Source organism: Metopolophium dirhodum, chromosome 2 (assembly GCF_019925205.1).
Source record: "Metopolophium dirhodum isolate CAU chromosome 2, ASM1992520v1, whole genome shotgun sequence".
Taxonomy (NCBI): domain Eukaryota; kingdom Metazoa; phylum Arthropoda; class Insecta; order Hemiptera; family Aphididae; genus Metopolophium; species Metopolophium dirhodum.
Window position 1 is genome coordinate 36,569,989 of NC_083561.1, and position 24,911 is coordinate 36,594,899.

The 24,911-nt window shown below is 31.6% G+C and overlaps 1 protein-coding gene across 2 annotated transcripts in view; it reads right to left on the reverse strand.

Annotated features, from left to right (window-relative positions):
* The window catches only part of LOC132937883 (C3 and PZP-like alpha-2-macroglobulin domain-containing protein 8), a 157,929-nt gene that overhangs the window by 7,951 nt on the left and 125,067 nt on the right, over nt 1-24,911 (reverse strand). For both annotated transcript variants that reach the window (XM_061004470.1, XM_061004469.1), the window contains exons 4-11: nt 10,635-10,823; nt 2,055-2,410; nt 1,684-1,839; nt 1,289-1,417; nt 1,004-1,170; nt 799-916; nt 593-726; nt 356-526 (exon numbers count right to left, since the gene is read on the reverse strand). In XM_061004470.1, coding sequence (XP_060860453.1) covers nt 356-526; nt 593-726; nt 799-916; nt 1,004-1,170; nt 1,289-1,417; nt 1,684-1,839; nt 2,055-2,410; nt 10,635-10,823 — 1,420 coding nt within the window. The remainder of the gene's footprint in view (nt 1-355; nt 527-592; nt 727-798; nt 917-1,003; nt 1,171-1,288; nt 1,418-1,683; nt 1,840-2,054; nt 2,411-10,634; nt 10,824-24,911) is intronic.

The window sequence follows — 24,911 nt, forward strand, 5'->3', positions numbered from 1 at the left end:
TTTGTGAAGAATAATATTTACATTTCATTACATTGAATAAATTAATTCATCCAAATAAAATTTAGTATTTTTAATTTTTTTATCATTCATATTGGATAATATTATAAATAAGTTTTACATTTTGAATACAAGATAATTGAAATTGAGCAATAAAAACATTTTTATATTTTTTGCTATTTTATTATGTGTTTTTGTGCATATTGTATCGCTAATTTTAAGAATTTTTTAGTTAATATTATAGGTAGTGAATATTTCATTAATTTTTAGCGGTTATAAAATGCAAGCCCTATCTTATAGTACACTATATTCATTTTATTTGTCAAATATTTCTATAGTAAATAGGTATAGTACTCACGTAAAGTTTACGCATTTCCATGTCCATAGTTGATCCATCGAAAATGTATCCAAAAAGCTATGATGCCTTGGATATAGGTCACTTTGTCTGGAAGTTGTCACTTTACCGTCTAAACGTTTTTCAAGGAATAACAATCCGGATTCAAGAAGATCAGTGTCATCGTCCATGTTCCTATTGTCGAGAATGTTGCGTGAATAAGAATACATTTTTACAGCAGACAACTATTGTAAGACTAACCTTGACGGAGATATATTTTCCGTCCCTCTGCCTCCAATTAAGCACACCAATGAGTTTTCTTCGGCCATTAAATTTAGTTCCATCAGTTCTTCCGGATACCAATTGTTTTTATTATCCTTCAAACTAATTTTCACCTAATTCAAACGAACCTCTTTGGATTATGATTGTTTATTATTCAATATTTTTCAATTAATACAATATTGTACCTTTGGATCGGTTTGTTTGACGTTGAAACTAATTACATCATTTATTGTTTCTCCTTTTTCGGTGGTATAGTAAACCAATAAGTGACTAGTGGGTGCCATCACGGGGTCTACGTTGAATCTACATTACAATAATATTGATAATTAAATAAATAACGAGTCAATTAAATGTGTTAGGTCTTGATTTCATTTTCTCAAAGTGACATACGTTAAATTGAATCGACAAATGTCCACTTGGTCCATGATTTTTGTCATGTGGACCACTGGCTTATATTTTTGCCAAATAGCCACGTGCCCCTCGGTGGTCACAACATAGTTAACGTATCGGTTACAAGGACACGACGATAGCACAACCACTTCTGCTTCTTCGTTTGCCTAATGACAATCATATTATAGTGTAACCAAACAGCATATATATTTTGTTAGTTTATATTAATATTTAAAACCTCTTAAACTTTAATATTATCGTATTAATTTGGTAACTAGTTATTACCGTTAAAGTATGTTCGACTCCTTCGACCAATAAGTAACAGTCTGATGTAGAGTTCCATTTTTGTATAAATTCTTTGGCTAATACATAGTGTCCTTCGATTTCTTTTCCTTCGACGGATACTAATTCAGCCTGTTTTAAAATTATATAAAATATATTATAATGTTGTAATCAATAATGAATTTGTGTATTTTTTGTTTTGTTCTTTTCGACATTTTTTAATATATATTTTAGAAGTAAATGTTATTTGATATAATATATATTAACAATTTATTTTCAGTTGTAAATTGACTCAACATTATTATGTGCGGTAGAGCGTATAATATAAAATCGTTGAAAAAATAAGGATAAACGAATCATAAAAAATAAACTTATAATACTTAAATTATTTTACTCACTTGAAGTACAATTATTTCATTGTCAGATAAAATTGCTGGGACAACGAATGTTCCTTCGCCTTGAATTATTTCAACGTCTTGGCTATAGATTGTAGTGGAGTTGTCAAATACCTTAACGCGGACCCGTAGATTCTTTTCCGAACTCATAGCTTCTACCTGTAAAATACATAAAATACTTTTAAAACTAAAAACAAAACGCAAATTTTATTACTTGACCTATAACCGTATTGATTAAAATACAACACTTCGGAGTTCAATCGATATTTATTAAGCGTTTCAGAGATACGAGCTTATTTTTATCAATCTCGATAGAAAATTACTCTATACCTATTATACAACTAAAACGGAAAAATTGTGTTCACAATACTAACTTTTCCGAGGAAAGGTAACCCAGGCTTGTATTTGTGTCTCATCTCGTGTCCAAATCGTAATTCCACGAAGTGTTCTTCAGTTATCGTCTGTTCCCGTTTCGGCGGATCAGTGGAACCTCTTGCATTGCTCACGTTCACAGCCGTCTTGAATGTCACCCCTTCGGAGGCCACCTCAACAGTCCATTCTCCGACGACAGCCAACTCGGACAACATAAAGCGGAATGGAGTGTTGCGGCTCGACGGGACGTCATCCCAAAGTGCGACACGTGTCCCCTTAGGGTTTTTGATGTAAACGTCCATGGTGACATCCTCGGCAATACGAAGGTAATGGTCCAGTGGAAGGAGCCAAAATTCAACTGAAATTAAAAATTTTAAAAAAATAATTAAAACACGTGCACGGTGCGTCCAATTAAATACGACATCATACACGTATATAAAACCCGATACACAAATTGTTAAATCGTTTTTCACTACATAGGTACATTGAATTATAATTGTTAATGTTATATTAATAATCCACCTAACATTTGTTTTAGTTTAGTTTTGTTTCGAGTTTTAAACGTCTGTGATATATAATATAGAATATGAGGTTTGAATTAAATTATTTTTCTTAAGGTTGTTGAAAAGAGGGTAGTTTTTCCGTGCATTTAGACAAGTGTTTCCCAACCATTTTTTACTCAAAGCCTCTTTTAGATTTTAAAAATCTCACACCGCCCCCCCCTGCCATCAATTTTTAAAATGATAAACGTTTTATTTTTAATAAGCTATTTAATTTAAGACAAAATATCATTTAACATTCTAACGCTAAAATTTAGTTAATTTTAAATTTAAATACCTACTAATAATATGAATTATATAATTTTATTTCGAATTTGCTAATATAAAATTATAACACAAAAAATAATAACGTCAAGTACCTGCCTAGTATCTAGAATCTATAGTCCGATAATATAATTATTTTGATGTTATTTTAGTGTTTATACTCTATACATTTGATTACATTTGGTATTTTAAATTAGTTTTTACTCTACGCAGTTATACATTTCATTACAATCAGTTATAAACAAAAAAAAATTAAATGATAGATGAGCGCCCCCTTTAGCGCCCCCTCATAAAAACGCCCCCTTCAAAATAAAAAATGCCCACAAGGGGGCGGTAGTGCCCACGTTGGGAATCACTGATTTAGACCAATAAGCGGAAGAAAAATTCACCCAGCATGAAAAGTCCGATTTTAATTTTGAAAACATACTTGAATTCCTTATTCATTTGTCTAGGTTATGTAAGAAATGGATTTTCGATTTTTTTTTATTAACATTAAAGTATAGGTAAATTTTGAGAAAAAAAATATATATAATTAATTTAGTACTATACTAACTAAACGATACAAAAAAATCGAAAATCAATTTCCTACATAACCTTGAAAATAGAATGAAGAATTGAAATAGGTTTTCAAAATTTAAATCGGGCTTTTGGTACTGGGTGAATTTTTCTTCCGCTTTTTAGGACTTTTTTTTTTTTTGATCGCAAAATTTAGTGACGTGTGACAGTTACTGATTCCCAAGAATCTTAGCCGTAGTTTATTTTCAATTGCATAAATCGTTCGGGGAACTCACGCTCACTAATGATCAGTCACTACACACACAGTCACACATGACAATCAAGATGGATATAGAATATTGCCTTGACCCCTTAAAAATGGTTCGCTTTCAACAGCCTTAAACTTGTATTTAAATGTTCGTAGCTAAATAATATGTATTGGTGGTTCATTTCAATTTATTTAAAACGATTTATATGTTATCACACGATTGCAGGATGGGTAATAGATAACTACATTTTGTGCGTTCATATATCTTACTGACCTATTTAATTTTATCTCAAAATTGCTTCTCCCCCTGATCAATTACACGTTTAGTTAATGTATATTCTAATCATGTTTAGATTTATGCTTTAAGAGTAAATTTATTGTTTTTTTTTTTAATACATATGAAATATTGATTACTACTTATTGGTGGCCAGTCATTTTTAGCTGATATGAGTTGCAACGTTTATGATTTAATGCATTGATAGATTATTAATTCGTATGTATTTATATATATAATATCATTGGGCATATTATACAATTTGTAAGCAATGAAAATATATTTGATATTACAAATTACAATGTGTTATGTTAACTTTATTTAGAAATCAAAAGTTTGCAATTGTGTAAATATTTAAATAGTGAAAAAGTTCCTAAAATGTTTTTAAACACGGTATCGTAAATAAATATTTTTTGTATGTAAAATATATTTTTATTCAATTTGATTTATCAACAATTTTATACACAATTTGCATTGTTTAACTATGGTGTAAACAGACTTTGTAGTGAAATAACTCAAAGACATTTGTCTTGAATAAAACATAGTATAATTAATTATATGAACTTTGGCACTGATTAGTGAATTTGTAGTTGTTAAAGATACCATGTATGTACTTAGAAAACTTGTTCATTACGTTACCGTACTGACAAGTTTATGAAATTAGTAATATAGCGAACACCCAAAACACGTAGATGTAGATAACATACATATATAAATTATAAAATAATTATTTAATTTACACGATCTTTTGTGTTCTCATTATGTTCTAATACGTATTACACCCATAATAATATTATTTAGCTACCTACTATACTATGTTTTCATGTATAAATGAAAATATTGGAACACGGCAATAGCATAGAGATAGGAGACACTTCTATAATTCTTGTATGTCGTTTTTGTCTTGTTTAGTGAACCAGAACAGATGCTTACATAATTTTCGTGCCTGCAGGTGATAATTTAATTGTTACCCCTCCTCTCCTAACCATATTGGTAAATGTTAATTTTTGAAAGTAAAAGTTAAATTTATACATGTCACATAACTAAATAGGAAAAACAAAATAAACAATAAAAGCTAAACACATTTTATCGCACATTTTACTATCAAGGAAAACGATTACAGCCCTCGGGACACAGTGCTTTTCAGTTGGTTGTTACATGACCGGTGCATAGTCACGAGATTAATAATAAAAAAAAAACTTTTTCAACAAGATAATAATATCTATCACGGCAAATTATAAACACAAATAGTATGTTCATATAGAAAATGTCCAACCAGCTAGGGAAATGGTGTGGCCTGATTGTTACTATTATTTGAGACAGAGTACACCTTTGCACTCACGAATGGCGAGGTAAAAATGATTTTATATAAGAGTCGTTAAGAAGAAGACGGTTCCACGAAGACTGACCGAAGGAAAATTTTCATGGTTACTAGCTAGCGGTCTGCCACCTAAACCTCGGTATAAAGTGGCTCCGTCCTGACCGTAGTTTAAATTCGGCGACTGCAATCCACTTTGTATATGTATAATATCGAACCACGGGCAGCTTTGATATTTTCTGTCGTTGGTAAGTTTTAACGGAAAACTTTGGCCACCGAATGTTTTTTCCGCGTTCACGAGAGAATTTAATTATGCAATGAGAAAAGTCCTAGGAAAACGCGTACCGTGACCGGCCTTTTGCTTCACGTTCGTTGTGCCATTGATTCTCGATAAGACCGTTTTCGTGTCGTCTTTCACAAGCAGCAGTTGTCTGAACTCAAATTTTAAATAATCCGATTTCATATTCAAGCATTTACTACCACCACCATTACTCACGTAAATTAAATGTGGCTGAAAGGTCAGGCCGCGTGACTGGACTTTAGCATAGATTTTGGCACCACCTTCGACTACCCCTTTGAAAGATGACGCAGCTTATTCAAAATCGAGGTTTTTGGCCCACCACTGTCCTTAAGTACACGTATGATTAATGGTGGAGTGCAGAACGATGTAACACTAGCAAAACGATTCTTGTAAGTATTAAAATTGAAATATTTATACCCAATATAGTATTTTACTAGCGAGCTGCTTCATTTCCGGTCTGACAAAACGACTGGCTTATTTCCCGAGGATTACGAGACGATGGCATCACGCTTCAGGGTAAGACGCACATATCACGTATGTTCATTTATATTAATCAAAGGTTCATTGCAGATATATAAAGTGGGTTCATACGCTTTTACAGTTCTGCGACCATGATTGACATTATTTAGTGTATTTGCATAATATTAAACAATATGCACGTAGACATTTTTTAAGCCTAGCTGTCTGTTATAGTTATAACTTATAACCTTATAGTGGATATTATGTACCATAAGTAGATTTTTAGAATAATATACAATAAATAACACGAAGTATTATATACGATATTACTTCCCCCCCCCTCCCGGAAATTTTCCTTAGAGGTTTATCATATAAAATATAATTTAATACTAGAACAATAAATAATTATAACAATCTTTATTTAGGCTATTTCCAAACTTGCTCCAGTTATTCCGCAAAGTGAAATTTCGGTCAGTCTAATGAATTTGCGTGGGATGCAAACTAAAAATAACCATTTTATTTCGTCTAAACTATAAATTATTCAGGGAAAAAATGCCCGAATTCGCGCATGAATACTGATTACTGAGGCTTCGGCAGTTTTCTTTATTCATTGGTAATAGTATGAATATATACAAGCTAGTATATATTGTACTATAGTATTTACTAACCTTATCCAAGATATACTGCTCAGTGGTAATTCATCCCCAAATTTGGCCATTCTTATCCTGAATAGAGTTTAACTTAGAGAGTATTTTTATATTTATACACGGCTATTATATTACAAGGTAATCATTGATCGACGTTTTTCCACATAAAAATATGTTTTGTGCATACAGCATTTTATTACGACGGGAGTAAATTTCCTTATCACTATTATTTGGTTTTCTTTGATTAAATTTCGTTTCTATAAATTATTTTTAATCAAATTTCTAACTCTGGGTTCGATATTCATGCAAAATAAATACGGTGTAATTGTGTAAGCAGTAATGCAATATAGTTATTTTCAGTCGAAAATATAATGATAAATTATAATAAGTATTATGTTTGGATAATGTTATAAAATATTTGTTTTTGTATGTTGTCATGTACATTTTATAAATACATAATAATTACGTATAGACGTATAATTTTCATCATAACATATTATAGTTATGGATATAGGTCATTCTAGAGGGACATTTCACCTAATTAGTAATTACAAACAAAATAAATGCATTATCTCTTTAAATTTAATTTAATAGAAGCCAAATAGTAATTAATCACACAAATGAACCAAACTAAAACAAAAATTATGTTTGGCAAAAAGTTATGATAAAACTATTAGTTTTCTCTTACCATTCTCCCATAAAATTCGAATGAATTACATTCGTAAAATCACAGTGTAAAATGGATTTTATATAAATTACACGTACTTTTTACTGTTAATATAAAGTATTATTAATGAGAATTTTTTTAAAATTTATTTGATGACCAGAATATTTTATATAATTATTCTTCAGTGTTATTATAAAAATGTCTTGAATTTTGTGTGTGATAGAAACTATATTTTGGAACTAAATCATCAATATCAGTGCAGCTTATCTAGAGTCAGAGAGTCCTACAGAGTTTATAACTTATAGTATAAGTGATGGCCAATATGTGATTTAATTAAGAGATCTAAGAGAAAACCATTTTTTAAGTCTGCATAGAATTTTCTGTTGAATACGATTAAAGCTGATAAAAGATAAAATAAACGTCTCCATTACGCCCATTAAAAACGGACTCACGCATAGCGTTCTCATTTATTTGGGGCTTATACAATTGGCACCCCACGGGCATAGGACAAACAAATGTCAGATGCTTTTGAACATTGTGCCCAGGGCCAGCTCTTATTTACAAAAGCCGCTTTAATAATCTTTAAGGCTATCCACGATACCCGTTTGCTGTTTTCTTTATTTAACATGGTAAACGTTTTTGTTTTTATATCTGGGAATTGGGCCAAAAGTGAGCGAGAAAGAGAGAGAGAGAGAGAGAGAGAGAGAGAGAGAGTGACACGAATGAATGAACGATTATTTGAATTCAAATAAACAGTGGATTATATAAAGATCCTATGAGGAAGTTAAAAAAAATATTATCGTTTGAAAAAAATATTTCTTTCTTTCTTTTAGATTACAGTAGTTACCTTCATGTAACACACTTTGTAGGATTTAACTGGACGTTATAAAATAAGGTCACAATATGAAAAAAAAATACATTTTACTTCATGTGGAATTTACAACATGAGATGGGATTTTTAGACCCCCACACACACAAATACACTTTACGATAGAAATTATATAAAGACCGTATTGTTTAAGTGTATGTAGGGTAATTCAGAGTTATTTTGTTTTACTTACATTGTGTTTCAAGCGAGCTTATATATTTTTTACAAAAGTATTTTAAATGCTGAACGAAGTTTACATTGTTACCACGGAAGTATTTCTTGGTATTTCACCATCAGCCAGTCTTTGATTAATATAATATAACCACATTCGTAATTGTAATTCAATTTTGATTCAGATAATATTATAATAAGAAGGTAATTTCATGTTTATAAATCTAAATAATTTTGTACCATTGTGTACATTTTAATAATTCATATTTTTTCATTCTTAAAAATATAACTAACTATATTTGTGTTTTTAATTTAGCTTGATGATTGAATGGAACAGAAGTTCATAGGAAATAATTACAATTTTTTAATTTTAGATTAAAATATACAAATATCTAGTTGTGGCGCAAAAAAGATTATATTGTTTTCTGAATTACAGTGATACAATCATATTATATATATTATTTAACTCGGCGAAAATGTAAATATATTTTATTTTTACACACAACTACTATGCATTATTCATTCCTATCAGAATGTAAAATAGGTAGGCAGCTATAATATTATACTGGTAGAACACAATATGTACTTCTCCAATTCCGAGAAAAGTAGTATTAGTGTGTTTTATACCTGGTATAGTGGTATGGTATGCTGGATTCCAAATATATTGTGTAGTCGTTTAATATTTTTAGTGCAACACGAGACTACGCGTTACTATTGTATAGGTACGTAATAGAAGTAGGTACAATCGAGGAATTCGTAATTTACGCGACTATATGGTCCCAGAAGTTAACAAAATAATCAGTTTTGGGGAATTGTGCTCAGTCCCTAAATAAAGCACCTACGAGTGGCGACCAGGGTTTATTAGAAGGACATACGAATACTGTGACCACATAATAATTACTAATTACCACTTCATGTCAGCCTATTGGCGATACTCAAGAGACACCATGTGGTGGTTGGCTGAGTAGTCTCTTAAAAACATGTTATTTTTTTGTTTGTATTATTGTTCTAAAAAGTTGAGTAAAGTTTTTGGCACAGCTTTTGAACTTCCCATCAACATACATTTTCTATACGTCACTATACAGTACTTTTATGTTTTGTTGCGAAGATACACCAATTATAAATGAAAAAAAAATAACTATTATATGATAATAAGTAGCTTCGATTTATCACTATTAATAAACTCCATTATGAATTACCTATTAAAATATTATGTATACAGTATATTATATTAATTTAATACAAACTCAGAACTTATACGAATAAAGCTGAACGACAGTTTAAATAGTATGTAGAATAAAATGAAATGGTCCGAAATATCATGTGCCTAATTATTGAATAATCTTATTGGTAACGAATTTTGCTACGAAAGTTTCTAGATAAAACCGGCGTTTTTATGTGGCTTATTTAAACGTAATAAATAAAAAGTATGGCAACTATATCATCGATAATTAGTGATAGTTAACCAACTAACTACTAGGTAACTGCTATGTTGTAGGTACCACCTACAGTATAGGAGTAGTGTGTACCTCATCATTATTGAGTAGGAACTGTGATAGATGACGTGTTAAATTTGAATTCTTTGATAAATAATTGTAAACGATGAAAAAAGTCTAAATGTCTGATTATCAGGGTTACAAAACAATTATTGAGATAATATTTTTTTTTCTCGAATATTTTAAAGATTGTTGAAGATTTCTATTGTTGACCTGTGAAAAGTGCCAACTAGATCAAATTTGATACAATAAACTTCCATCGAAGTTGATGATCAAAGCATTAATTTTTCTATCAGAAAAAGTATCTCCAAACACAAAAACAGTGTAGCATTATGCTTAGATATTTTTCCAATACAAGGAAAATAATTGAAGAATCATGGGATGTTTTTTTTTTTTTATTGTTGATTTGAGTTTCTATTGAAATAAACAAAGTGTGCCAAAAATCGGTTAGAAAAAAAAAGTTGTATCCAGCCCAAAAACATTTTTATTTAAAAAAAAAAAAAAACACAAACACACCATTGCATGTACCTACTTTGCTTGACTCGGAATCTAAAATTTAAAGTTTGAATGGATTTAGATAGGGTACAAACGAATAATAAAATAAATGAACGAGTTAAGTTAATAGGTATATAATTATGGTAGCATAGTTGCACAGTACGCGTTTATTTGACCTGTTAATTACATAGGTAATGTGTTTTTTTTTTCTAATAGTTTTGTCAACGCGTGTAGTCTAGAGAAAAATGTTCGAGTAAAATAATATTACGTTATGATGTTGCTATAAATAAGCCACTCACTGGTCTCTCCGGGCTTGTAGAACTTGCTGGAAGTCTGCACGACTACGTCACGCACCGATCCGACCAATCGCAATCGAGACGTGGTCTGGAGCGTGCAATTTGTCGTGCCGTTCACGCAATCGGTCAGCGTTTGCAGGTAACACGTGTCCGGCGTCTGCGTGGGCACCGTCAGTGGGATGATTCCGTCACCTGTAACATGCAACACTTGGCGATTAAAATGACGGTCGTCATAATATTTCGTATTTTATCAAATTTTTACTGGATAAACCTGTATAGGTACTCTATAAAGTGTCAAAGCTCATGTTTTTGTGAACTAAATGTACCCAGTTTTGATAAATTGTTTTATATCAATGTAGGTAGGAACATTTTTTAATATTTAGACATAATAATTTAATGCCTTTGACAGCGAACCACAGTTCTACAGTTCTAATACAATGTATAAACATAATAGAATACGTTAACGAATAGTAACACCACTTTTGGATCACAATGTTCAACTATAATTGTATAGAATCCGTCTTATATAAAAAATTGAATAATAATTTGTATAATTTTAAAATAATGATTTCAAATTATTTTGAATTATTTTTTTCTTATTATTTATGTAATTTAAAATTTGACAAAATTTGTTAATATTATAATGCTAATTTTATAATTACTTTGGCTTGGTTTTTATTTATAAAATAGATAAAACAATCACTAGATTATATTATTAGAATGTATATTGTATAATTTTAACATAAATCTCGATTCTATTTAGGAATTATCTCTTCCTGTACAACCGTAGCTTACGGAAAGTGGTATAGCTATATATCTGTTATTGAATTATTATGTATTTTTGTGATATAAATAAAGTCTTATTAATTATTATTATTGTTATTGTAGTGTCATAGTTTTATGGAAATCATTGGCGTGGCTTGGCAACCTATATAATAGTGACGAAATCAACGGGGTGTTACAAAAACGGATCTATAACCATCGTGAAACCGTTATTATTTGATAATATAAATTATTCATTTAATATTCTAGATTGAATAATAAAATATCGTTTTATTCGGTCCCAGTTGATCCACCTTCTCCCTGGTTGCACAATGGTATTTACTATCTACTTATAAATTCATACGGTTCATAGGTCATTATAGTCATTACTGATAACGACCGCACGTGTAAGACATATTTTATGTGGAATGCTAGATTTATGTATATTATTATATCGTAATATTATATGTCAATAATAGTTGACAAGAAGTATAACGATATAGTAGGTTTAATAATTCGAAGCCAATGAAAAATACGAGCCGACAAAAGACCTTTTTCGAATCAACTTTTCTCGATCGAGCTGATTTTGCGAGGACTACCGAAAACGTAAGATGTGTTTATCAATTCTAAAAACGTTCAAACGCTTCTAGTATTTTTTATAAATTTGAATAATTCAATCGAAATTTAAGGTACATTTTCTGTTAAAACCTGGTTCGAATGCTAAGTAAGATTTTGTCTTATTGTACACACTATTGAAGTTGTTTTATCTAATTTTAATCAGTTCAAATTTGATTAATTATGAATTAAATATTGGTTTTTAATTTTAATTTCATAGTAAAAAATTTAATTTATTACCATTGTTTGATTATTGAACACTCTAAAAATGCTTTAGGAAATTCTAACAGATCAAATATAAAATGTGTAGTTTTATTTTCTGAAAATTAAAGTTTAATTTGTCAACCATGTCATATTATTTCTGAGTATAAATATTCACTGCAATGTATTAATTTTATTTTATACTTCACGTAGAATGATAATACAATCTTTTGTGTCTAGGTCAGGGGTTTTCAACCAGCCCGCCTCGACTTAGATTGAGGCCCACGAACACATTTAAGCGTTGCTTGTATTTTTAACAGATTTTTAATAATTTGTTACATTTTGTCATTACAAATTTGGGCCGTGAGATGTTTTAAAAATTATAGGAGGCCCACTGCCTTAAAAGATTATGTCCCAGTTAAATATTCCACGAACGGCCTTTACTCGTATGACATAATTTGGTTTTTGTTAAAATCTCCAAAATCTCGTACGTGAAAATTGGGTTTTTCATCGTATCTGCAACTTTTTATTCAATGATTTGAATATTCGTACATGATTCGCAACAACTATGTGAACATAATTTTATGGACGATATTTTCGATTTGTAAATTAAATTATCGACGGTTTGGAACAATTTACTTTCGTATATAGTCATCTACCGCGATAAAATGTACTTGCAGATAATATAATGACGTGTAGGTATACCAACAATATGTTATACATAATACCACCGATCACCAATCCGATGTAATAATATTATATCAGGTAGGTATCGTGGTGTACAGTACACGTTTTATTATTAAATTATATAAAATCGACGGCGGCGGGGAAGGCGAACGGGCGACGGATTAAATCGCGGTGGTATAGCACGAAAACTTTCTCTCCGCGCGATTCCGTTTCAAAACCGCGTTTAACCGGTGCGCCTCGCGAGACGTCGCTGCACCGAACGTTTCATATAACTCTAAGGATTAATATAATATCCGGCTCCGTCGCCGTCGTTGATCCCGACCAAACAGCCCACCAAAAGGGGAAAAAAATGGCAAAACAAAAAAGAGTATTTCCACGGCGGTGGCGGGCGGCACGCGAACTAATCATAAAGTTTCTCCACAAAACACATCTCTCTCTCCTCCCACGCCTCGATCACTCTCTCTCTCTCTCTCTCCTCCCACGCCTCGATCACTCTCTCTCAACCCCCTATCCCCCCTTTTCTCTCTCTTGTTAACCCTTCAGGGGCGGGTGATGGGAGTGTAGCGGTAGTTTGCCGGAGGGCGACGCCGGGCGAACGAGGAGTGGTGGCGTTTTGACGTCTGACAAACTCTCGTGAGTGTAAGTTTAACTATCTGTGCCAATTGGGCGTAAAGCGCTTTTTGTCATTAATTTCCCGGCGCACGGCCGTGGCATACGACCATATATATGTTATATACATATATTTGTACATTATATCGTAACACCTTCTCTCTCTCTCTAAATACTCTCTTTTACTCGCGCGCACACGGTGCACCATTCGTTCTCGCACAGGTATCGAAGGTTTCGTACTTGTGTGTGTGTGTGCATTTACAATATATCGCCGTCGTCGCCGACGTCTTTTCGGCGTTTTAGGGTTTGCACTATACTCGTACAATCAGAGATCATTAATCCAGTTCGTCTTTTCAGCGGTCTATCGTTTCGCACCGGCCGCTACACGGGTAGGTGAAAAACATACACACGCACACACACACACACACACACACACAAAATATAATGTCAACCCGCTAACGTGGTTGTAAATCGTGTACCGCATTGCGTGTGCGGTCGGTACCCGGTATTCAGGTATTGTATGTCATGTATGTTATAGTGGTTGTATTGAAGGTACCGCAAGCAATACGCATAGGTACTTCTCGCATAACGCGCTTATATTATTATGGCGCGGTGTTCAAGACTTACGCATTTCGGTTCATTATACTATTATTATTATTATCATCATCATGAGTGAAGTTATGCCTGGGGAACGGAGAAAAAGAATAGGCTGCGTGCGCAGTGAGGGAAACGTGCGGTATCTAGAACGAGGGGTGGTGAAAACGAAAGGGGTGTGTGTGAGTCAGAGTAATGGTGAGTGGCGACACATACACACACTGTATTATTGCATGCGCTAGAGGTTATTTTATAATAATATCACAGTTGTATGAGCCAAGAACAAAAGGAATACGAGGACCACGCGAGCACTTGAAGACACGCGAGCAATTCGAATAATATAATATATTATTATGTGAATAGTGAGGACACTACCACGTGTGCACTAGGGAGAGAGAGGCAGAAAGCAAGAAATGATGATATTCGACCTTTATATTATATACGCTGGTCCCGTCCCTATCGTTTTTCACTCTGTCCTTAGGTATACTATATTATAAATTAGTACCATATTATAATATATCGCATATACGCGTAAAAGAACGCATATATCCACAAGAGATATGCAGAACTCTGAAGGGGTTGAACGGAACGATATTCGACCTTTGCCCTACCCACCACCGCCACTGCCTATATTATATTATACACCTGCACAGACCTGAGATTCACTCTCTCTCTCTTTCTCTCTCTCTTCCGCTCATCGCCAATAGTCCGTGCTCTTCTCCCCGCGCACCACTCTCCACCCATCAGCAGATATAACTGTTTGGATTTTTGTTTCGTGACACGTAGCCTCATCATCGGATGTATATATATATATTGTTGTTACCGTCGTATTGTTATTACCTATTGTTATTAATATTGTACGTGTGTCCGTCGCAGGTGCACTTGACGACGACTCTGCCCGCTTGGCGTTTTCCTCGGAAACACATTGTACATACAAGTTATATATTATATACATAGTTTATGATATTGTCGGTGTCACGTCAACTATTTACTCAGCAGCTTTTGTTTCGTTGGGTTTTTATCGAAAAGCATGCAATATGCGAAGGCGCGTAGTTACGACAAAGGCGTAGTATATTTCGAAAAAAATAAAAAACAGTTACGCCGATTAACCTGTTTTTCACGTTTGGCGCCAATTCGTAAAAACAATAGAGCGAAAAGAGGTAGACATAATATTTTATTGTCGATATATTTATATTCAGTAATAGTCTGACAGTATACGATATAATAAAATCAGATTAATTCCATTTTCACGGTAGAACATAATATTATTAATACACATTCGTTGATTTTTTTTTTTATTCTTATAATATCTATAATGACTGACTTAAATATTTTCAAAACATGTATAGTCTATGCGCATTTTCTTTTTTTCATATTTTTGATTCAGCCACCATTGGGGTTATTTCTATATAGTTAGGGACTCCTTTTAAGATGTATAATAATATTATGTATATGAATTTAAAATTATTGTAACACGGCGTCATCAATAGGCAATTTAGCTACATTTCTGACACGGAATTCGTTTTTCCGGTATCTCAAATTATTATACTGTCTCATTGTTAATAAATTATGATATTATTTTTTAATATATGCGAAAATGGCAAACATAATAACTAATAAGTAATAACTACTAGACACATCCGAAACAGGTTATAACTTATAACGCGATGACAATTAAACCGATAAATAGACATAAAATATAATCATAACTTTATAATATTATACTTCCATAATAATTCGAAACTCATTTGAATGACAACATACATTATTAATTACATATTCCAAAGCAGAATATTGATTTAAGTACTACGATTTATGAAAATATAATTTTGTATAAGTATAGTTTATTTGTTATAAATATTCAAAGATTAGACCGGTGAATTAGTTGTAGACCAAAATTTTTTCTACTCCATTTGTCTAAACTTTAAATACTTAACCCATACACCACTAGTCCAAAATGTTTGTTTTTATATATTGAAGTACTCCAAAAAAATATTCTGCTTTGGAATAAGGTATTATAATTACGTCATGTTGTCAATAAAAGTAAAATATTTAAGAAATAGTAAAAAATATATTTTTTAAAGAAAAATGTTGTTTTTAACAACGAAAAATTATGTAAAAAATATTTTCAAATACGACAATAGTTTTTGAAAGAACTGGTGTCTCACGTTAGATGGATCATCTGGTATAATATGAGCTTATACATTTTGATTTTGTTTTCTGGATTGATTTTAAGATATAATGCGATTGTATTTTTCATTGTTGTTATATAATCATAAACTTTTTGGAAACAATAACGACAAAAGTTTCTCATTGACCGAGTAATTTTGTTTTGACTAACTTATCAGATTGGTCCGATTTGTTTTTTTTTTAAACTCTTATAGAGGTCAACGGAGCGTCTGCGCCTATACATATATAATATATATAAAGAAGTATATTATAACGATCGGTTGTTACGTGCGAAAAAAAGGTATTTTAAAGGGGAAAAAATATAATAATATACGAGATAGAATCTCGGGGAAACGGCTTTTTTATCCGGACCACAAGTCGACGGCGTGGACATATCAATTTCTCAGAGGGAGCTCTTCTAGAAATCCAATTGCCTTTTTATCGTGTGCCGTACGTCCATATATATATATAATATTAAAGCGTGTCTGGGCCCTTCTGTCCTGCACCACTGCATTCGTTCCAATATACCGTTGAGTGATTCGTATATATTGTAATAATAGTAATAGTAATAATAATACGCACACGAATCGCACTGTCTCCTGCTTCTCGCTCCCAACGTTTATAATAACAATAATATGTGAGTAATAATATTTTACTCGGTAGATTTTAAGCTAGTTACTGGGTAATTGAATGTCGCGTGGTAGTCCACCGCCGCTACCGCTGACGTATATTCCACTGCAGCGGGCGACGTCGTCGGCGCGGCCCGAGAGCTCTGCCACCCCTCGCCGGAGCACACATTATTCCGTTTATGGTGGGGGGGGGGGAAGGGAGTGGAGATGGTTAAATCGGGGATGGACGTGACGATGGACGGTGGGAGAGTTAAGTTCATCCCCCGAGCAGCCGCGCCAAAATCCCATTAAACGGCTGACTGACCGACGTACGCGGTCATAATCTCCATACACTCTATATCTCTCACGTATATTATATGCGTGGGCCGGTGAGGGGGAGGGGGTAGGGGGTTGATCGGTGGCCGCGGTTCTTGTAAGCCCTAAAGTGCACTGTCCATAATAATATATACCGTATAATATTATTACGGTAATATGCATACATTAAAGTTTATTATAATATTATATATAATATTATTATGATATGATAACATTTTAATTGCTTATATAAATGTAAATGTGCATACGTTTTATGTAATAGGTGTGTTTATAGGTTATGGCGTTCGCTTATGCGCATATAATTTTAATATACCCGGAAGCATAACGACTAACGAATATAATAATATGGAAATCGTGTATTATTATAATATGTTCTGAAACATTAACATTTTGACTGAAATTTAATATCATAATATATTTTATGTTTGATATAACACACAAAACGTTTACCTGCAATCGTTTAAAATTGTATTTAACACTAGATATACGTTATTAAATTATTTTAATCTATAATATCTATAATCTATGTAGGTTTTTAATGTCTCAACAATTTTTTTTTGATTTTTTCTTTTTATTGTATTATAATCTATCTCTTTCAAACTCGATACAAACAATATTGGTTCGTTTAAAACGACTTAAGGAGATAGTTGAACTATTTGGAATTTTTCTAACAACTACACAATTAATACATTATTTTGGACCTTTCAGTGATCTTTATAATTCATGTATAATCATATAATATAAATGAATCTATTAAGTATTGATTTCATTAATTTTAGATCTTTAAGCCTTAAATACAGGCATATCGTTATGCCTGGACAAAGTTACAATTTAATTTATGTCAAAGTTGGACTACCTTTGAATTTATTGGTAAGTGTTTTTACCTTATAATCTGGTAATCTACAACAATGCATTTACTGTTTTTTCCAAGTTATAATAATTAATAATTATATAGGTACATTTGTTTTTTCGTTATAAAATTTTTCCCAACAATTAGGTATCTAAACTTAATGCTTGCATTATGGATCAAAAGATAAAACAATTGTTAATAACAATAAAATGTGGTGATGGTTTTATGAACAGTTTATGTTAACACATACATATCTTGAAACATAAATAACATTTAAAAACACACATTTAAGTAAAGGCTTTGTATTGAGTTTCATCAATAATGTTCAGTTATATTTTAAGCGTATGGCAACTATTAATAATAAATTTGGCATGGATAATTTTTTTTTTGTCAAGATACTAGCCAATATTACAGATATCACATAATAATACAAGAATAAATTTAATACCCCATTCAACCATGTATTGTGAAAGTTTTGATTATTAATTATTAATTATTAGTCCCTACTTATTGTTCTAAAAACTGTACTATATCAATTTCAATATTAATTATTAATGAAATTTAAATACTTCAGAAAATATGAATATTATTCGAAAAACTTTTTTTTGTGCAAAACTGTGAAATATGTTTATAGGTGTGGTGGGAATACTACAACATTTTTTTTATATATTTCTAGGTGTGTAAAAAATATATTTTTCAACAAAAAAAACATGCAACATAGGTACTCCATCAGCTAGGCATTTCAGTGACCTATAATATTATGTCGATAGAAAATGTATTTTATATCTGATATATATCGTGGACAACAAGGGTAATTTCAAGGAAAGCATAAATATATCGAAGATTATAAAACTTTGATGATACTTTGAAAGGGAGTTTGGTGTTGTTCATTTGGACTTAGGACATAATACTAAAATAGTAAAATCCTAACTTAGGTATTACTTATCTGGTATAAAATCATCCCAGATCTTACCCAGGTATATAATACTCTTGTGTAATTTGTATCTCGGTTTATATTGGAATTGTAATAATTTTAATCAAGTTACAAAGATTACAAAAGATTATACTGCAAAAATTAAGTTAATGAATAAAAAAACTGTTTTATTTATACAATTTAACAAAATGTATTACATTGTGTTTCTCCCCGAGTTTACTATAGGTTATAAAATATATACATGTGTTTTATACGAACTGATTAACAAAGCAACATTTGTTAACGTAATATATCAATTCGTTACATTTGTATTTATTTATTTATTAATTGATTAACATACAATATCATAAGGTTTTAATGTAGGTATTCATTAATTGTTTATAATCTATAAACACTAAATACTTCAAACGAAATTATTTTTAATTAAGTTGATGAAAACATATACTAATATTTTTAATTTGGATACTTGTATACAATTTACTGTAAGCTCTAAAAGTAGTTAAAAATATTGTAAATATTTAAATGATTAATCTTTAATCGTACAACAGAAATATTATTATCAGTTTAAATAATTTACTTCTTAATATTCATAATTATTAGACTAATTATGTTAACTTGCATAACATTTTACGTAAGTAGTTCATTTTTCATATTTTTGAAAATATTTTTAAAAAAATGGACTTTAATCGATTTAATTGGTACTATAGGTAGGTACCTTACAATGAATTATGAAACACAAAAGATTATTTTATATAAGGGAGTAGTTTTTACTGAAGTTTTTTTAATTTAATTTAATTTCAACAAATTAACATTATTTATCATAATTTTAAGAAAAATAAAAATTATTATTCAACATTATATTATCTAAGTACAAAAAAGTAAATACGTTTTTCGTAATAACAAATTCCCCGTACCTTCGAGTTATCTTCAAGGTATTCAATTAAAGTTGGTCATCGACTACTTAATTTTAATTAATCGGACTACTCTTTTATTTTTTTTGCGGTATTCAGATTATTATTTGAAATGTGCGTTCTATAAGTTGTAGGCTCATTGTTAATGATATCTATCACAACTTAAAACATTTTATTGGCTATTGATTTTAAATATTAGTCACTTGAATAAAAGTATCGAATAACATAGTTTAGTTAAAATTATATCATAAATCATAATATATCATTTATCGCTTTAGTTTTTTGGTATGCATTATAGTTTAATATACAATAGTGTGTTGAAATAGATTATAAATTAAAAATAAATATTTATTTTTTTTGTTTTACTAAATAATGGTGTTTACGATAAATGTTCACGTTGACACACGCTGAGAAATGTATTTATACTTTTTTATGCATTTGTTGTGTGGAGGTTTATCAGTGCTGGTCTGCCTCGTGGTAAACGATGAAACACACAGCCACATAGTAACAGTCGTGTACAATTTCCACAAGTTTGGTTAAGCTTAAAAACTCGATTGTTTGGGAGGTGAATATTTCTCTCACAAATAAACTATACGTCATAGGACATAGAGATTATTTTAGTATACTGCAAAAGTTAGAGTTTTATGTGTAGATTATATTTTATATTTTTCGTAGAATTATTATTCTAATATTGTGCTAGACACGATTTATTTACCGAGGATTTCGTTCTCATATATTTTATCGAATTACGGGTTGGGTTATGTTTTTATAAAAATGTGTTTTACACTTTTACATGTACGAATAATACCGCTCAACACCACGGTGTTCTGAATACCTATTCGAAAACTTAAGCCAATCGTTACAGTTATGATTATAATATTATTTCTGAAGGATAAAAGGAAATGTATTTTTCGAGCGTGATGGTATATAAGATGTATAATATATAATATATTATTTAACAACATTATGATATCAATTTGTTTATTATATTAATCTATTTTTAATATTATATATGGAATAATTTGCCTCGGTTTATAATGCGTATTCATGCAGATGTACATGCAGATAGTACGTGACGACATGAAAAAAAGACCATCCGTAGCGATAAAAAAAAAAAAAAAAAACCATGTCAAACGTACACACGACACACGTCGGATGATTATTTTCCGAAACATTGTCGTCGTCATTACGCGCGGCGGGAATTATATATTATTATATACGTCTGTGGTCTGAACTCCGCACCTGTAGCAAATGGTGGCAGAGTGAGGCTGCCATTACGGCGAAGGGCGTGGGGTGTGTGTGGGTGGTGGGGGAGATGGGGTGCGGGCTCGGAACGTAAGGCCGTGGTGGAAGGGATGGTTGACAATCGGTGGTTGAATAATGATCTGTCGGTACGTGAAATATGACCTGTCACCGCAGAGAACCGACGGGATTCGTCGCTGAGCTGTATAGTCGCATCTAGAGAGGATCGAGTATGACCCCGCGGCTACGCCATGGGCCATGGCGTATTTATAACTCGTCTTAGCGCGCGGGGTGCAAGTGGATGATAGGGTTTAAATGTACTGTGGCGATAGTATATAGACGAGACGTATTTAATTTCGTCACATTATTATGAACAATATTACACTAAAACGTCACGCAATATTAATAATATCATATGCGATTAATATACTCCTCTGCTCTCCAGCACTATAGCAGTGGACTAGGGCGCGACATTTCTCATAACTACCGTGTCGCGAGATGGATACAAATGTATCCTAAGTGTGTCACAAAGTATATTATTAAATTACGAAAACATATTATTGACGTTGAAAATAATATATGTTATATAAGCGGTGTATCGAATATCAATGTTAAAATTAAAATGGGATAAAACCAATGCGGCGATAACTTAAAACAGGTTATCTGCATGATCGTTATTTTTGATTGTTAGATTTAAAACATTATCCAGATAGGTGATTTAGCTAATGACTATACCCGAGATCTGTATTGAGAAACAATTAACGATGCATTCTGGTATTCATAGGAATTCATTAAAATTTCAAAGGGCCGGTGGACAAAATTAACAACAATTGGAGTGTGGGGGGGGGGGGGGGGGGGCTTTGATACCTTATACAGTAAAAAAGTTATTTGTTTTTTTGGGGGCTAAGCCCGTGAATTCTACCTATCATGTATTTCAAACACAATTTATCGAGTTAGAAATAAGTGAATTTTCGATATTCATGAAAGGAAAATTATAAAATGTATCAAAATTAGTTATTTCAGTTTAATTTCATTAATTCAACACTTTACTCATATTATGAGGTTTCTTTTACAGTATCGAATTTAATAAAAAACTAAAAACGGTAAAAATGATATAATATTGAAGAAGGCCTCACCAGAAATGTCGTCAAATATGAGTAGACTATGTATGATACATCAGTCAGAAGTTTCTCATTAAACATTCTTTAGAAAAAAAAAATATTAACATTGTATACTACTTAAGTAGTCACTAGTCAGGGCTTCCCAATATTTTTGTTTTTTAACTCACAAATTTACTTAAAAAAAATAAAAAAAAATGATTCCATGTTATAGTAATATTAATAATCTATTTAATTTAATTTAAATAATATAATGCAATACTGAATAGTTAATATTTAATTTTGTTAGATATATAATATATATATATATATATATATATATTACAGTAATTTTGCTAAGCCTATATTTGTGAAAAAGTTGTATACAGTTGTTTGGAGTTCTCTTCGTCAAGTGCTTGTTGCATCGTTAATGGGTTTCCGAGAATTTGTCTGGAGCTGTTGTGGAACATGATGTACAGTCGTAGAAGAGTGGAGGAGACTAGGACGATTAGGAGAGGGATGGATATGTCTGGTTTTCGTCGGGAAGGATGATTTGGAAAAAGATTTTAGCAAGTTCGTGTTATATATTCTAAAGATTATTTTTAAATTTCAATTAGTTTTTCATTTTTCTTATTGTTATTAGCTTACAACTACAGTGACCTGTCAAAAATATTTTCCAGACATAGGTCGCGGCCGATACACTCGGTCTACACCGTAACCATTTCTAAAGGAGTGCTATTATTTTTCGATAGGTAACTATTGCGTTTGGAGACTGTGTTGATTTAACGAGGTTATTGCAGGAATTAGTTCTGTATCGTGTACGTATATATGGCATGTACGCCAGAAAATGCGTGCATAATAATAATAATTGTTATAACATTGCGTGTTATTATTCACAGATAATGCATAAGTTGCGAAGTAGGCAGTGTTTTTGATGAATACTGCAGAGATGGACTTTCGATAACGGTGTGGTGGAAGTTTCGGGTTGTACAACATAATATGCGTATACAAACCGGATGATTTATATCGTGGCGCGCACGTATATATAGCGGAGATCGGTGGAAAAAGCTTCGGAAATCAAATTATATTCCCAGTGCGGGTGGTAAAGTGTACGGAGCGGGAATGTGTGCTGGCACATACATAGGCGTTTTAATTGTCTGCACGACCGAATACGATGAGCTCGAATAATAATAATAATAATAACGCGCATAAAGCAAAATATCGGTCGCGGATACACGACGACGTATATGTGTAATAATAATAATATAGCAGTGCGATGTGACGTTTGTTTGTAAACACCGTGTTGGTTTTGGCATTCAAACGAGGTCAGTTTTATTTATAATCGTTCTTCTCTCTCTCTCTATCCCTTACTCTCTCTCACTCTCTCTCTGTCACACACACACACACACACACACACACACACACACACATTTCCCGCGAACGATTCGATATAATTTATGACGGAGTGAAAATGTTTTGTTTGTCAAATAAACGCTGATTTTCTAGAATAAAGCGCTCACCCGCCGCGCTTGTTTTAATATCATAATATACGACCGATTGGCGATTATTATATTATTCATAATAATAATAATAATAATAATATTATTATAATATGCATTATTATTATTATATTATGCTGGAGGCATTTTCATCGCCTCTCGTTCATTGTTGCGCGCGTGATATTTATGCACGCCAATTGTCTCATTACTATTATTATTTTCATGTTTATATAATTTAGACATGATAATATATTATAGGCATCGAGATCTGTATTATTTTCAGTGGCGTATGGTGGCTGCAGGTGGCAAAGGAATTTTTTTTATTAAAGCGCCTAAATCTATACGTGAATGCCAAATACAGATTTTTATATAATTTTTGACATGATGATTGGACTCTGACGTTAAAATTTATTTTCGAGTTTTAGAGTCGATAAAATATTATCATAGGTATTTAAGAAACATTTAATAATGTTCAGAAGTTTTTAATTCTCAAAGGTTATAATAATATTATGCTCCATAATAAGTAATTTCGGAAGTTTTCAATTTAAAAATTTAATAGCCCATTTCATAACATCATATTCACAACATTCCCAAATGATTATTTTTTTTTATTAAATTGGTGTTATGCATTGAATATTTTAGAAATTTTGATTGTATTATGGAAATATTTAAAAAAAATTGTTGCATACTATAATAATTATAAGTTATAATACCTGGTAAACATTTGGTGGAAACAAACCATGACGTGTAACTACGTAAGAAAATACTGTACTCGTATCGTGTTGTATTATCAATATTATGATAAACTTATACAACTTTTTAGACTCTAAACTATTGTATAACGATATTAGGTTTATAAATTATATTATATCCGGGCATAGGTACCTAATATATTATGACGAGGGTTGATGGTTTTCGAATTATTGACCTCTTGCTCAATCTATGGGACTGGTCACTGGTGTCATAGCTACGCCACTAATATTATTGTTATACAATTTATATCATTTAATAATAATATAATAATATTATGTGGACTTAAGCCGGTTACAAGAACGAAAACTGATTAAACTCGACAACACTCGACTGACCTCCGGTTCGACACTTCGACACTCGTGGGTGCTTGAAAAGAAATAACTTTTTGATTAACACGATAAATGGATCGCTTC